The following is a 14,402-nucleotide window of genomic DNA, read 5'->3' on the forward strand; positions in this document are numbered from 1 at the left end:
AACCACCTCCCCCCCCCCCCCCCCCAACCAAAGCAAAACCCCAGAACCTATTACTTGTAATAGCCAGAAGTTTGTCAGGAGGATTTTTTAATCTAAACGGGCTGACCTGACTATGCAGAATTACTGAAGACATGAATTTGAAATGCAGTGATTGCCTGGTAACAGAAGCCATAGTTCCTTTTTTCTCACACACACCCCCCCTTTCCCACTCTGCCCTCCTCCCCCTATTATCACCTCTCACTTCCCACTTATACTGTTGGGTCCTAGCTGGTCCAAAAATTTGTCCAAACTTGGCCTGTCCTTTTAGAAATAAAAATGGCAATTGGCAAGTGATTAGAGGGGTGGTCAGAAAGTGTCTAGCCTGACAAAAACAAACAGTTTTGTGTTCAATTGTTGGCTGCTTCTGTCTTTCAATCTAGTCCCCCTAGGTGACGGTGCACTTTGGTCTGGCACAGCTGCAGCTTTGCTATCTCTGCCATGTGAAAGTCCTTGTCTTGCATGTGAAGATAGGCCTTGACTGATGCAGTCCCCCTGCTAACAAAATAAAATGCTTCCCCTGAAAGTCATCCTTCGAGTTGAGAAAACAGCAGTTTGATGGAGTTAAATCTAGTGACTCAGCTAAACTTTGAGAAGTGGGTGTTACATCCCAGTTTTCTGTGACCAAAGGTGGCTTTGAAGTAATACATTGTCCTGAAAAAAGTGGAGTTGAGAAGTGCTACTTGTACAGTGCTTTTTTCATAGTTTCTAGGGTCGGAAGGGACCTAAACAGATCATCAAGCCCGACCCCCTGCCCTGGGCGGAAACGAGTGCTGGGATCATAATACCCCAGCCAGGTATCTATCCAGCCTCCTCCTTGAAGACCCCCAAGGTAGGGAGAGCACCCTTGGGAGCCCATTCCAGAGCCTAGCAGCCCCAACTGTAAATTAAGTGGTATAAGTGTTCAGCATTGGGCTGTAGAGATGCCTCATTTGAGGCAGTTCTGATTGTCCTGGGTTTTAACCCAGATCAAAACACAAAGCAGCATATTCATTTGTATATGTAATCCTTTCAAGGTGTATTGTTACCTCTCCACCAGTAGGTGCCCAGTATAGCACCCAGCCTGACAGGCTTGTTCCTGGAAAGGCTCAGAATTAGCTTGAATGATCTAGGATTCACTTATAGACAGCATTGTATGTGGTGCAGGGGAAGGGCTTTTTGCAAATGTGACTGATTTAATACAGCTTTCTTTTGTCGGAGAGTTAGTCATATTCACACTCGCTATGCCCAAAACACTGTGGCCAAGATCTTACCACCTGATACCATCTTAAATTTTCTTGAGGTAGAGACTAGGTGTGCTACCAGTGTATGCTCTGCTGCTTTGGTTTCAGTATCAGTGATGAACCAGTCTCAACTTTCGGGGGGATAAAGAAAAGTTCACAAGCATGTGTGTGGGTTTTTTTGCTTGAAGCTTTTCCCCCCAAATCTGCCTAAAAGATGGTAAGTGGCACTGTCTTCTGATCGGCTCCCAAAACTTTGCACCCATCTGGTTGGCCCCTTTCTCTTGACCACATCAATACTGAGCAACACCATGTACTGACTCAACAACGTAAATCATTGCCATCTTGTGGACTTCATCAGCTTCTTATGTGGTGACCTCTCTGGGGCATCCATAACTTCGGCTCACCTTGCTTAATTAAATTCAGCTGCTTAGTTTTTACTACAGCACACTAACAGGCTTCATCCCCCTGTGTTGCCACCATGTCCTCCTATCTTTGTTTTGCAGTGAGGCCTTCCTTCATAGATGTGTCCAATTTGCCTCTCTGCTTTCAGTCTTCTTTTCAGATGCTGACTTGCTATGGCACCTGTTTCTATTTAGGCTGTGTACAGATGTTCGCAGGGAAGCTCTCCAGCCAGGGAGCACTAGAGGGCAACTCCTTGGGCTACCCCTGCCCTTAAGGGGGCCATTAATTGACAGCTTGCCCTCTTCCCTGAGTAGAGGGGGCATGAGGAAGTAGATGGGGAGTGTTCCCTGAGCTTGGCCCTGCTGCCCAGCAGGCAAGCAGAGGGAGGGGCATGGAAAAAAACCCCTGCTGCTTCTCACAATGGGAACCCCAGTTTTGAGAAGCAGGCAGGGAGCAGCTGGCAGTTGCTCCTCCCCTTCCTTCCAGGTCTGTGGGACAGGCAGGAACAACTGCTCCCTCTACCTCTTCCAGATCAGTGACCCTGGCCTTGGGAAGGCACTTGAGCCTTTCCCCCAGCTCTACTCCTCATGGTTCCCAGGAGAGGTTAAGTGCAGAGAAAGTATGCAGACATTGTCTCCTGTGAGAAACTCTCCCAGAAGCAATTTTTAACCCTAGTTGTTCCTGGGTTATTTGTTGCCCAGAGTGACTATTTTTGCTGTTGTCTGCATTGTCCCAGGAGAAACTGAATGTCTGTGTAGTCAAAGTTTGTACGGGGTTTGAGGGTGAAGAGGGATAAAAGGCTGCTTATAGATGCATCAGAGGATTGGTACTTTTGATCTGTAAAATATGAACCCTAGCATATCATGAAATAGATTAGACTAGATACTTTCTGAATGCCACTGACTTCAGTTGCCATGTAACTTCTGTGCTTACACTATTTGAAAAAAGCAGGTGCAGTGGATTGACACTGAACTCTGCACTTGTCTGGATGTCTAGAGTGCACATGTTTGGTTTCCTGGGGACAACAAGCAGTGGCACATTGTGCTACTGCTTGTTGTCCCCAGGGAACGCCCGTGCCACACACCCTCTGGCATGCGGTAAGTTAACCCAGGTACGGTAGGATTAACTGTGCTGGCCCCAGCAGCTTTACCTTGGGTCCTGGGGGCTGGGAAAGCTGCTGCTATGGCGTTCCTGCAGTTTGGAGCCTGGCCAGTAGCCAGCGTGTGGCTCCGGCAGGGCAGGCTCCATTTTTGGGTGATGCACTACAGCCACAGGCACCGCCCCACTTTTTTCCCCACGTGGGTTTTTTGTTTTTGACCTCAGGATCTCTTGGGGTAAAAACAACAACAACAAAAAACCTCCTAAACACTGGTCTGCAAGGTAGCAGCATGGGAAATGCCTGAATATGCAGGGTGTGGTGCTGCAAGACCCTAAAAATCTATGAAACCCGTCTGTAGTGCTGCATACCACATGGCCACACTGGTCTGGATGTGGCCCAAGAGTCTGGTTCGTCTCTAGTGGGGTACCAGTGGTGTGGCCGAAGTCAAAGAGGCTGTGAGTGGGTACCCAGGAGCTCCTGAGAATCATTCAGAAGAATCTGTAAAGCAATTACAAGGTGCCCCAATACCATGGAAATAGGCATGGTATAATCTGACCTGAGCACACTTGCAGCTGATGCTCCTCGATTCTTACAAACAGTATTACAAGTGGCTTCAAGAAGGGCATAGAAAAGTCTGGGTTAGGATGGTGCAATTCAGCAGGGAGTGGGTTTGACATTTTTTCTCCTGAATGGGTATACCAATTTGTGTTGATGTCCCTGAAATGAGGGTATGAACCACCTTGCAATATGCAGTGTTTAATTTGATGTTTGGTGAAACTTCAAACAACTGATCCTCAGCTACTTAAGTGAGCATTGTCTTACTGAATTCAGTAGACCTATGTCTTCAGCTGAAGACCTGGCATAAAGTAATTATCTTGTACAAACAACTACATCGGGGTCAGCAACCCCTGGCACACATGCCGAGCATGGCACACAAGGCCATTTTGCTTGGTGCACCACTGCCAGCCTGGGCTCTAAGCAGCTGCTGCCAGCTACAGAGCCCAGGCTGCTCCCAGCAGGCAGCTGGGAGGCTGCAAGCAGCTGCTCCGGGCTCCAGCATGTTGGTACTCTGGCACCTTCCAAGGTAGACGTTGTGGGGGGGGTTTCGGCACTCTGGCCAAAAAACGTTGCCTACCCCTGAACTACATCAAGGTCTTTAGCATTTAGGAGTTACTTTGGTAAACAAACTCCATGAAGTGCCATGCTTTCAGGCTCTTAAAAGCTGAGATGAATATAATTGAGCATTTTACTGTATTTTTGTTGATGATACAATAATTCAGAAGTCATTTTGAAATCTCTGCTGGTTTAATGGTTGGCCATTTAACATTGTAGGGCCAGGAAAAGCTGCTTAACACACACTGGCACAGTAAGTACTATTCCTTTTGGGACGGTGCTTTTTTTGTTGTTTGTTTGTTTCATCAGTCTGCTAGCAACACTGCATCCTATACAGTCTTGCCTGCCAAAACTGTACCAATTTTAGGACTAACATTTGTAGCAAACTAAGTTTTGTTTTTTTTTTTTTTTTTAATTGGCCCTTTCTACCTAGTGCTGCTTTAACTATGCCAAAGAACCCTGTTAAGGACAGAAGAATTAAAATTTTAAAAAGCTAGTAAAAATACTTAAGGCCCCAGTTCTATAAGTTGCTGAAGTACATAGGGCCTTGCATGGAAGTCCATTGCAGAACACTTTTCCAAAACCTTTAGTGCTGCTTTTTAATCATCATGGACTACTACAATGCAGTGTAGAATGCATAACAGTAGGGTAGGCACAACTGCTCTAAAGATTCATATTGCCTGTATTGACATGCTTTCAAAAGAGCTAAGCAGCCATTCTCCCAAAGATCTGCTGCATGCCTTAAGTGTCCAAACAACTGCTGAAGTTCCAGGCTTCCATTCAGTAAAAATGTGTAGACCTCTGGCTACTTCAGAACTGCTCTTTTCATCTTGTTTATAATTGCGAACTGCTCTGTTCACAAGCTACTGCTCTGTGGATATCTGAGTAATAGAAGGAGGAGCCCCACAACACTACAGGGAATGTGGTTAAAAAACATCAAATCTTTCTTCCCTTTTGAAATCTTCCTTGCTACTACTAAATAGTTTTCAAATAAAAAGATATTGCATAAATATCTTCAATCTGTTGTTAGTCACATCTTCCTTTAATACATGCACTGTTGCAGTTTATTGTGAGCTCCTTGTGTGCTGTTCTGGCTGGTGACATGAGGTAAAAAACTATGCTCCAGGCATACACAGTTTAGCTAGTGATGTATAGGCTGTTGCAGTTGTATTGCCATAATGAAGGCATTTGTGCCACTTTCCAGAGCTTCCCTTCATAGTGCCTCTAGGTAGAGGTCCAGCTCTGATCTTGCCTACCCTGTAAATGATTTTACATATTCAGCAAATGGTAGTTTCCTAACTGCAGCAGCCCACATGCAAGCTCAGGTGAGGTAATCTGGATTTCTAATGGCTTCCTCTTTCTTGTTTTATATTGCACAAAAAAAGACTGGGGTGAGTGAAAGACATGCTGTCTGTTCTGATTCCTAATAGCTTGCTTTTAATCTGTTGCATTCATTGCAGAAGAACTCCCTGCTGCTGGGAGTTGGGGACCCTGGCCCTTGTTCCAACTGTGTGTGCAGGAAGGGGGATGAGAGGAATATAGGCCAGGAATATAGTAGAGCAGAGTTCTGTTACCAGGCTTTTCCAGGCACTTGTGGTCCCATATGAGTCCTAACCTCCGGTACATGAAGTTGGACAACCAAAGGATTTCTCCTCCATTCTGAGATGCTGTCCTGTCAGTGCCTGTTAACGTAATTTAAAACTACCTGTGTCAGGTTCTAGGGTGAAGGAAATGGTTTACTCCCTCCCTTAGCATACTTGTGTAGGCTGGTGATTCTCCTCTTCAGGTTAGAATCTGACTTCTGATCTAACTTTCATGAGTTATGCCAGCATGCATACTACAGATAGTACAGACAGCCTCTGTGTGGGCCACACAGATTGGGGAGAGGACAGGCAGCAAAGCAGCAGGTAGAGCATCGGATCAGGGAGCAAAGGGGAGGAAATGCTAGGAAGCAGTGCAGCAGATCAGGCAAAGGGGATCAGAGTGGCACATGGGAAGGATGCAGGGCTAATTTGTGGCATGCTAGCCAGAAAGGTTGGCCCCCACTAGGTTAGACTGTTTGACTCCCCCAGTTCTGTACATGTGAACACCTTATTTGGTTTGCTAGTCATGCAAGCAAATCCAGAAGAGCACTCCCTAACTTGAGCACTTCTGTTTCTACATAGTCCAAACTACCTTTGCTCAAGTTTGACATTAACTGTAACTTCATCTAGCAAAATATTTCGTAAGTCCCTTGATAGTAGTAAAATACATGTTGTTATCTCTTTCTGGTGCATTATAATAAACATATATAATGCATCAGAAATACAAAGCAAGCCAATACTTCTCATCATAAATGAATGAGGATAGAGAGAATATTTGTCCCACTTTAGGCAGGGAGAGTTGGTGAATAGAAAAGAAATACAGCAGGAAACTTGTAGTATAAAAGGGACCCTAGACACCCCTTGAAATGCTGGCTGCAAACCTCTGTCTATACACACAAGGAAAATACTCGCTCTTAATTTTACCTTAATTTCAAAATGTTGCCTGAACTATAAGTGACATCTCCTTTTGTTACTTTTCAGAATGGAGGCACAAACTGAAGTGGGACAGCATATCCGTTGCTATGTTACAGCTCTTGCTGCTCACTCAAGTTTTTTGGAACAAACCAAGAGCTTTCGTCGTACCCAGTGGGTAAAAGAACATAATGAAAGGCACTATCTCAACAGAAACAGTCTCCGTCGCCAAAATCTTACCAGGGATTGCCACTCTCGGCAAATCAAGCACAATGGATTGTTTGTTCACCAGCCTTGCCAGCGTCAGTACAATTACTGAGGGCTCTTGTTTTAATCTGTTGGTTAATTGTTTCTTAGAGTGCTTTTGTTTTTTTATATGTAGATAATGAAGGTGTGGTCAATCTGAAGCTGATAACTAATCATTTGAATGCAATCATAACTAGTGTTACATTAGTTCTGAAACCACACTTGCATATGTTGTGTTGTCAAATGACTTGCTAAAAGCCCTAAATGGTTATGTTAAATATTAGTGTCTTGGCAACCTATCAGTACAAAAGTTCATCTGATGTGTTTAACTATACTATGATGTATAGATAGGTTTTAATTGGTATGTTTAAGGAAAAATGTAACCGAGATAGACAGTGCATCCCCTCAGTCATTTTTTTAAATTCAAAATGGAGTTATAATCTTGGTTGCATTTTAAATGACCAGTACTTGACAGCCTGTATGTCTGTCTGTATGTTCAGTATACTTGTTGTATTCTAACAAAAATGTTGGTATAGTTAGCCAATGGATTTTGAAATCGGTGTGCTGAGCTTCCCTTAAAGAGAACTGTAGATTAAATCTACAATAGATTGTGTCTATGTGCATTAAGCATACAGCCTCATTAAGTTTAGGTACTTCATATAAACACAAGAAGAGTTCAGCATCCACTGCATTAGGGTGACATGTTACAGGTCTAGATGCCATGCCTCAAGGAGTGGAGTAAAACAAAAACACAACAAAACTGATTGTATGGTTATTACATTTGGGCACCTAATCCATAAAATTGTCGGTATTTCGCTTATCTAGCTCTGGCGCTCTTATTCCCTCTTTCCAATCTCTCTTTTTTTTTTTTTAACCTTTTAAAAAAGTGCATTATTGATGCATTACCCAAAGCAAACATGAAACTAAAGTGAAACTAAACTAGAGTAAAATTTAATCCTGTGCCTCCCTAAAAGGGAAAGGGCTAAAGAGGACTGTTCCAAGAGTTTCACCCACAGTTGATTACAAGTGTGAAACCTATTCTGGTAGATGGTGAGCATATATGGCTTCTCCTGATCTACTGATCTAATTACTAGGTGGCCTCTAACTGACAATACATTCTGCTAAAAATCTACTGGAAGAAAATCTATTCCCAGGTGAGAAATTATACCTGATCTAATACTTTCTTAGCTGAAGGATTAAAGTCTGGAATGGCTCACTGGTAATATAGGGCTTGGCATGCAAACACTACTGGTCTTTCAGGATTAAATGCAGTGTTAGTAGGGTATATCAAACTAGAGCAGCATTAATGGTGGATGTCTCCTTGCTCATGTGACATTAAACCAAGGGAGTGGAAACCTTAACTGGTTATGAATTAAACTAGAGGCAGGAGAAGAGAAGTAGAAAGCATTAACAAACATCCTGGGGGAATGAATACCCTGCTCATTGTCTTCTGTTTTGTAGTTATGGCTTGGGGCATATTGATGCTAATGTTACATTCAACAGCGTCTTCCATCTGAAATCCTGTAGAAGCAGCTCTGATGCAGGAAATCCATGTGCAGGTGTTTCTGGAGTGTCTCTGATCTTGCCAAATTGATTTAGGAATCCTTTCAAACCTGTGAAGTGTTCTTTTTAACTATGGCCAAACCTTTATTTTGTTGATGCAAAAATCCAGTGCTCTGTACTAGCCTTGATGTACTGGTACTCTTGTGGAGTATAATTTTAGTATCAGTAGCATTCTTGACTCCTAATTTACTTCACTTCAAATATTCCATTTTCTATTAGTTTAGTTATATGTGGCAGTTGAATATGCAATTAAGTGCACATTTTTGCTTTTCTGAGTATTCCAGTCCTGTTACTGGGGTATGTTGAATGGACTCAAACTGGATAAATTCCAACTTTCAAAATGGGGTTTATGTATACTTTTGTGCATGGCTTTTGTGATGCATATCTATCTTTATACAGTGGTCCTTTCCTGGTCTTAATGCTTTGGTTGTATTTATCTGGGTAACCAACTTCATTCTCATCTGTTTGCCAACACAATTTAACCTGTCTGCCTATCTTTTTGTCACTTCAAGTCCTTATCTCCATTCTCTTAATCTTCCTCCCCATCTTGAACTCCAGTTCTGGAAAAGCCATGGTTGGCTTTGGATTTCACCCCCTCCACCTCTTTCATAAATAACTACTTTCCTTCAGCTTTAATTTTCCTAAAGTAAAATGAAGGAAGATGGAATCTTCACCCCTCTAAATTGGAAGGGCTTAATTTTCAGGGGGTGTGTGAAAGTGTATGGCTCCTACATGAGTCACCACTTCTTTTTTTTAGTTGGCAAGTAAATGCAACTTTAGACTGCTCCTAAAACTGGGAGATACTCATCTTCTTTTTATATTTACATTACTGGATAATTTTCCAGTGATGAAAACCTATATCTTTCAGGATATAAACAGTTTTGTTGCACAAAAGCTGTGCTGCTTGGTTGTTTTTTGCTTCTTTTTTTTTTGGTTTTTAGTGGGGGGGGTTCCTTGCTATTGGAAACCATGCTGTTGTGCAAGATACACAATACTGCATCTGGAGCTTAATTTTTTGTCTTGAATATTTGTTAGCTCTATTTTTTGTCTGGAGCTGTTGGGCAGTTGTGTGCGTGTGTGATTTTTGTTCTGATAGTACGTGAGCTACGTGGCTTCTGAACTGTATTAACTGTTGTTAAAAAAAAAAAAAAATGGAGGCCTTGCACTGTCTCAAATACTGATTCATGAATCTTACAGCAACTGTATTTTCACATGTATCAGTCAATAGACAGACCTGCATTCTAAACAAAACTGTGCCTTGGTAGGTGTAATTCTACACAGCAAACTTGAAGATTCAAAAGGGACATTTCACTTAAGATAAATACTGTAATCGGTCTATGCATATATGGCAGCTGCTTTTGAGAGCCACTTTCTCTACCTGTAGCAATCCTTTTTTGATATCAAAGATTGTCTGGCTCTGAGTTTTAAGTTTTTAATTCAAGTGTGAAAAACAACAAAATACAGCACTCTGCCAAAACGTAGCATTGCTTAAACAATGTATATTTACTAACGCAACCTCCTGTATTTTTTTTATAGTGCATCTTGCACATTATGGAGAAAAAAATATGATCTTAAATATCAATAAAATGGCCTATTAAAAATGGCTGGTCTGAATCTGTTCTTTGTTCCATACAGCTCCAAGTGTCTGAACACAGGTGTTTTGACGTAATATAAAACAAGGTCTCTTTTATAGTACTAATTCTCACCCTTCCAGAGCAGCGTAGTGTCCACAGCAATGTCACTTTCTTTAAATAACCTAGTTCCTTGTTTTCACAGCAAGCTGTCCACCAGAGTAGAAATTTGCCCTAACTGTTCACGTTTGCAAACAGAATATCAACTCTACATAGCTTCCAGAGGCTGCCTTGCATTTCTTCCATGGTGCCCAGAAAGTCTTTCTTCCACAGTTTGTGGGGAAAGAAAGTGTAGAGTGGCTCAGCTTACTCAAGTACAAAACAACGTGGGATGTTTAAAAAAAAACCCAAACAAACCCTGCACTTTACCCAAAGAAGCAGCATGTTAGTTTGACCCAGCTCCACAGCATCTGTATAGATTGGATGCTTCAGCGATTTGCTTTTTGGCACTTGCCACTGATTTAATCAACTATTAGATAAGCAGAGCTTTTTGGTCCTTAAGAGCCAAATCTGTAGACAAGTTGGGTGAGCCAGGTCCAACTAACACTATACTGCTTCTGGGCATGCAGTGGGCTTGGTACAGGAGTGTACAGAGTTTTTAAAATAAAGCACTGGTGGTGGGGAGGGGTGGGTGTGTCTATCTGTGTGATGTCTGTAAGCAGCTATAGGATATGGCACCCTTCCCTTTCCTGCCCTGTCCAAGAAGACCTAGCATCACGACTAAGTGCATTACTATTGTGGACACCGCTCATTTCTCAGTGTCACTGTTCTCATTTTGAACAATGCTGACTTAATTGTAGATGCTTTATATTTAAACTTAGCTCTAGACCTATACCTGCAGCTACTCATTTCTCCAGGTAAAAGTACAGGGTTTCTTGCAGTTTCTTTTGGCCACTAGTACCAATTCCTAATCGTAGGAAGCTGATACCTAGCTTTGTCCTTCATCCTATAATTACAAATGGCAATCGAGGGTTTTCTCGGGGGGAGTTGTACTATAAAAATTGTTATAGGACCAGACATGCTGATGCAATGCTATTCCCCTGATGCAGTCAAAGCAGAGTTTACAACCCCATTCTACGAAATATTATACAAAATTTTCACAGTGTATAATAACCTTAGTTTTATTTGCTGGTAAGTTGGGATACATATATACAATGGATGTCTGTGACAGTCAGAGGGGTAATTGCTGACACAGCTGTGCCAGCAACCATTTTAACTGAGGATGGAGTTATAGCAGCAAAACTGCACTCTAATCAGCACAACTTGCTTCACTCATGAGAAATGACTTCACTCTGCTAGAAGGTGTGTCAGGACTCATCTTGACTGCTCTTTTGGCATGGTAGCATACTGGGATAGGCATACCAGGAAATGCTTCTAGTGTAGGTGCACCACTGATTAAGAGAAGGGCATCATCCCAACTTTTCTGAGGTGCTTTGTCTTTGTTCACCACAGCTACATGTGTTAGTGATAGGCTTGCTTTATACTCTTGTTGACATAACTATATTGATTAGGGCAGTGACTCTCAACCAGGATGTTGCACCACCCCGGAGTGCCTCAAGGTCCTTTCATTGGTGCTGTGAAGTGCCACTCAATATTTGCACGCCTAACAGTGCTAAAATTATTCTCATAATAAATCCAGAGATTTCAAACTGGAATCCATAATGTCAAAAATATTCTGACTTCTCCGATTTCCTTACAACAGAAGAAATGCTCTACAATTTTTCTGTAGTCAAAAAACAAAGGAAAACTAAAATCTGGTGTTTTTCAAGGGGTGTCTTGAGTCTAACAAGTTTGAGAGCCACTGGGGTTGGGGGAAGAGGGGCCTGTATAATTTTGGCAGCAAAATCTCTCTAGTTTAGATACAGTTATACTAGGAAACTTGTTTGAATGTATAGCTTATTCCATTTGGGGAAGTAAGAAGTGCAGAATGGAGTGGAGAGCCTCCTGTAAGCCATGTCTTTGTTTAGGGGGATTGCTAGTATAAAAATGAAGTGTAGCTATGCCAGTATGGACAGGTTCTGTGTGGATCCTGTGACCAGGGTTACAACTGTATTGGCACTCCCTAGAGCATAGTCCTGGAAGTAAACAAGAGCCCAACTCTGGTTGCCTCCTAGACACTTTGCATCACAGCTGCCCCTGTTCCTCTGATGCGAGTGTCCTGCAGTTTGTGTAAGCAGTGACTTAGTCCAGTTGGAAATGTATGCAGTTTAAAATAGTGGTGCAGTACTTCTACACTGCAGGTTTGTTTAGTATTGGTGTAGTAGCTAGTGGTATAAACATGACCCCAAGTCAATGCAGGACCCCAGGATCACCATGTTACTAATGCTAGTAGGACTCTCTCAACAATTTCTTAAAACTAGAGAACGCTGAGGTTTTTTGAAAACCTCTTGGCTTGTCTAGCACTGGTGCTGTTCCAGTGGTGGGGGTGCTGACATGAAATGGCCATTTGCCACTTTGCCATTATGTTGTGTAGACCTTCTCTGAGTTGTAGTTAAAATTCCTGAGCTCTACATGTATTTTAAATTCCTCCATTGCAACTGACTCAATTCCATCAGTTGAAGCCATTTATATCCAGTAAAAGATGACTGATATGGATCCAGACTAGAACTCTGGTAGCCTTAACATCTATTTAAGCTAGCACAATTCTGTTTCTACTGCTGGCAAACATATGGAAAACTGTAATGTAGACCCATCTCCATCCTTGGAGGTTTTTAAGACTGGGCTAGACAAAGCTATGGTTGGGATGATCTAGTTGGGGATGGTTCTGCTTTGAGCAGGGGGTTGGACTAGATGACCTTCTGAAGTCCCTTCCAACCCTCGCCAGCAGTGGGGGCAGGGGTGGCGAGTGGCAACCACCCACAGGCATCGCCGGCAGCATTGGCAGTACTTTTTGCAGGGGGTGCACCGCCAAGCTCAGAGGGTGCACATGCACCCCCTACGCATCACCAATGAGGCTTTAATTAGTGGTAAGTAGGTTATCTGTAGCAGTGGAACATGGGGAGTAAAGTTTAACTGTTCTGCAGCTAAAGACCTGGCAGCATTGTCTAAATCTTCCTTGTCTTCAGAAGCAGTTTCGTCCTTGTGTTTTATCCACCTGAGAGGATCAATGATATTACCACTAATGAGATCCAGTGCATCAGGAAGTCTCCTAACCTCCTCAATTCTCTATGAATAGGATTAATCTCTTATGTACTCTTAAGAGGTGTTGTGAGGGTTGGAGAATATATGCAAAATATTTTTGGCAGGAGGAGCACTCTGTACTTTTTAAAATTTCTATTTCCCATGATTTAGAAGTTCTCCCCTCAGATTACTTCTTGAACTGAAATGTTTTGCATATTTGCTGGTAGTCCAGAGGTGAATGTGTATCAGTAAGTTTGAAGAAAACTAGGCCCTTCATTTCTAAATGCATCTCTGTGAAACTTCAGCAGGTAATTTAAGTGTGAGATCCTACACGCTGTTAGGCAGGGAGAGGGTTAATACCCTCTCCGTCACCCTGGGTGCTGCTTCTCAGTGCAGAGATAGTAGAGGAATCACTCTGCTATGTCACAACCCAAAGGGTGTGATTTTTGTTTTTGTGTGCTTCGGCACTGCTAAATTGTTCCCGCTAAATTACAGCTTCTTTGCACAGTGGAGTTTTCTGCTGCAAAAGAAAACCCCGGTGCAAGGGAGAATTTCCCGCCAATTTGAAGCTTTCTTTGCAGGGTGCATTTCTTTGTTGCAGCACAGAAGTGCTCGTTGCAAAGAGTTCCCGCTATTTGTATGCTAATTCAAGCCCCATTATTGGCCAGTTCTAAATTATTCACACGTAGCGGCTAGTGATTGGCTTGCTAGCCGTATAAAAGGCTTGAGTGGTTTCTGCCCAAGTTGGAGGACTCCATGAACACCGGGAGGAGGAGACTTCACGCTGTGTGAAGATCTCTAAGCGCTGCGGATCCTTATGGACCCAGCGCATTTCAAGCAGGCAACAGAGGTCTGATCAGCCTTTAGCCTCTCCCCGTCGCCGATAGATTCCTAGACGTATCCCTTCCTGCGCGCAAAAGAACTGGACCCACGGAGCCTAGCAAACCGTGTGAGTCCAGCTGGAAAAACTGACAGTTGTTCAGACAACCGGACTACCTCAGAGCACAAGTTCCACGGAGCCTAGCAAACTTCGTGTGAGTCTATTCAGAGCTCTTCTGTACGAGTACTTCGGTTGACACGACAGGCTCGCGTGTTTAGAGCTTTCAGCGGGATTGGGCTAGAGTTCGCGAGTTTAGAACTCTTGTCCGCCTCTCTCCTTTCCTGTCTGTAACCGCAACTCAAGCAAGTTTTCCTGTCTGCACCGCGACCATCTTCGGCGTAAGTAAAATAATCTTTAAATCAACCACTACAAAAAGGGCCCGGCTCGCGACCAGCCCGCACACACTAGAGTCAGGAAATGTTGCTTTTTCATGGGTGCTGGCTTCATTCAGAGGAGCCACAGCTGTGCACAAGCAGGATGGGGCTGTAGTTTGGTGAGTTTTTTATTCTAAATTGGAGGTGGGAGGGATTGGCTTTCCAACCACACATACAAACCTAAAGAATGATTATATGATCACATCTGCGAGGGGAAAGC

The 14,402-nt window shown here is 43.0% G+C and overlaps 1 protein-coding gene across 4 annotated transcripts in view; it reads left to right on the forward strand.

Annotated features, from left to right (window-relative positions):
- The window catches only part of TP53INP1 (tumor protein p53 inducible nuclear protein 1), an 11,572-nt gene extending 1,808 nt beyond the window's left edge, over positions 1-9,764 (forward strand). For 3 of the 4 annotated variants that reach the window (XM_025199437.1, XM_025199438.1, XM_006019981.3), the window contains exon 3: positions 6,438-9,764. In XM_025199437.1, coding sequence (XP_025055222.1) covers positions 6,438-6,687 — 250 coding nt within the window. In that variant the 3' untranslated portion in view covers positions 6,688-9,764. Of the gene's footprint in view, positions 1-4,092; positions 4,127-6,437 lie in introns of all 4 variants that reach the window. The other variant, XM_006019982.3, reaches the window with a different exon arrangement.
- Positions 9,765-14,402: the final 4,638 nt, after the last annotated feature.

This window comes from Alligator sinensis, unplaced genomic scaffold (genome assembly GCF_000455745.1).
Source record: "Alligator sinensis unplaced genomic scaffold, ASM45574v1 scaffold273_1, whole genome shotgun sequence".
NCBI lineage: Eukaryota > Metazoa > Chordata > Crocodylia > Alligatoridae > Alligator > Alligator sinensis.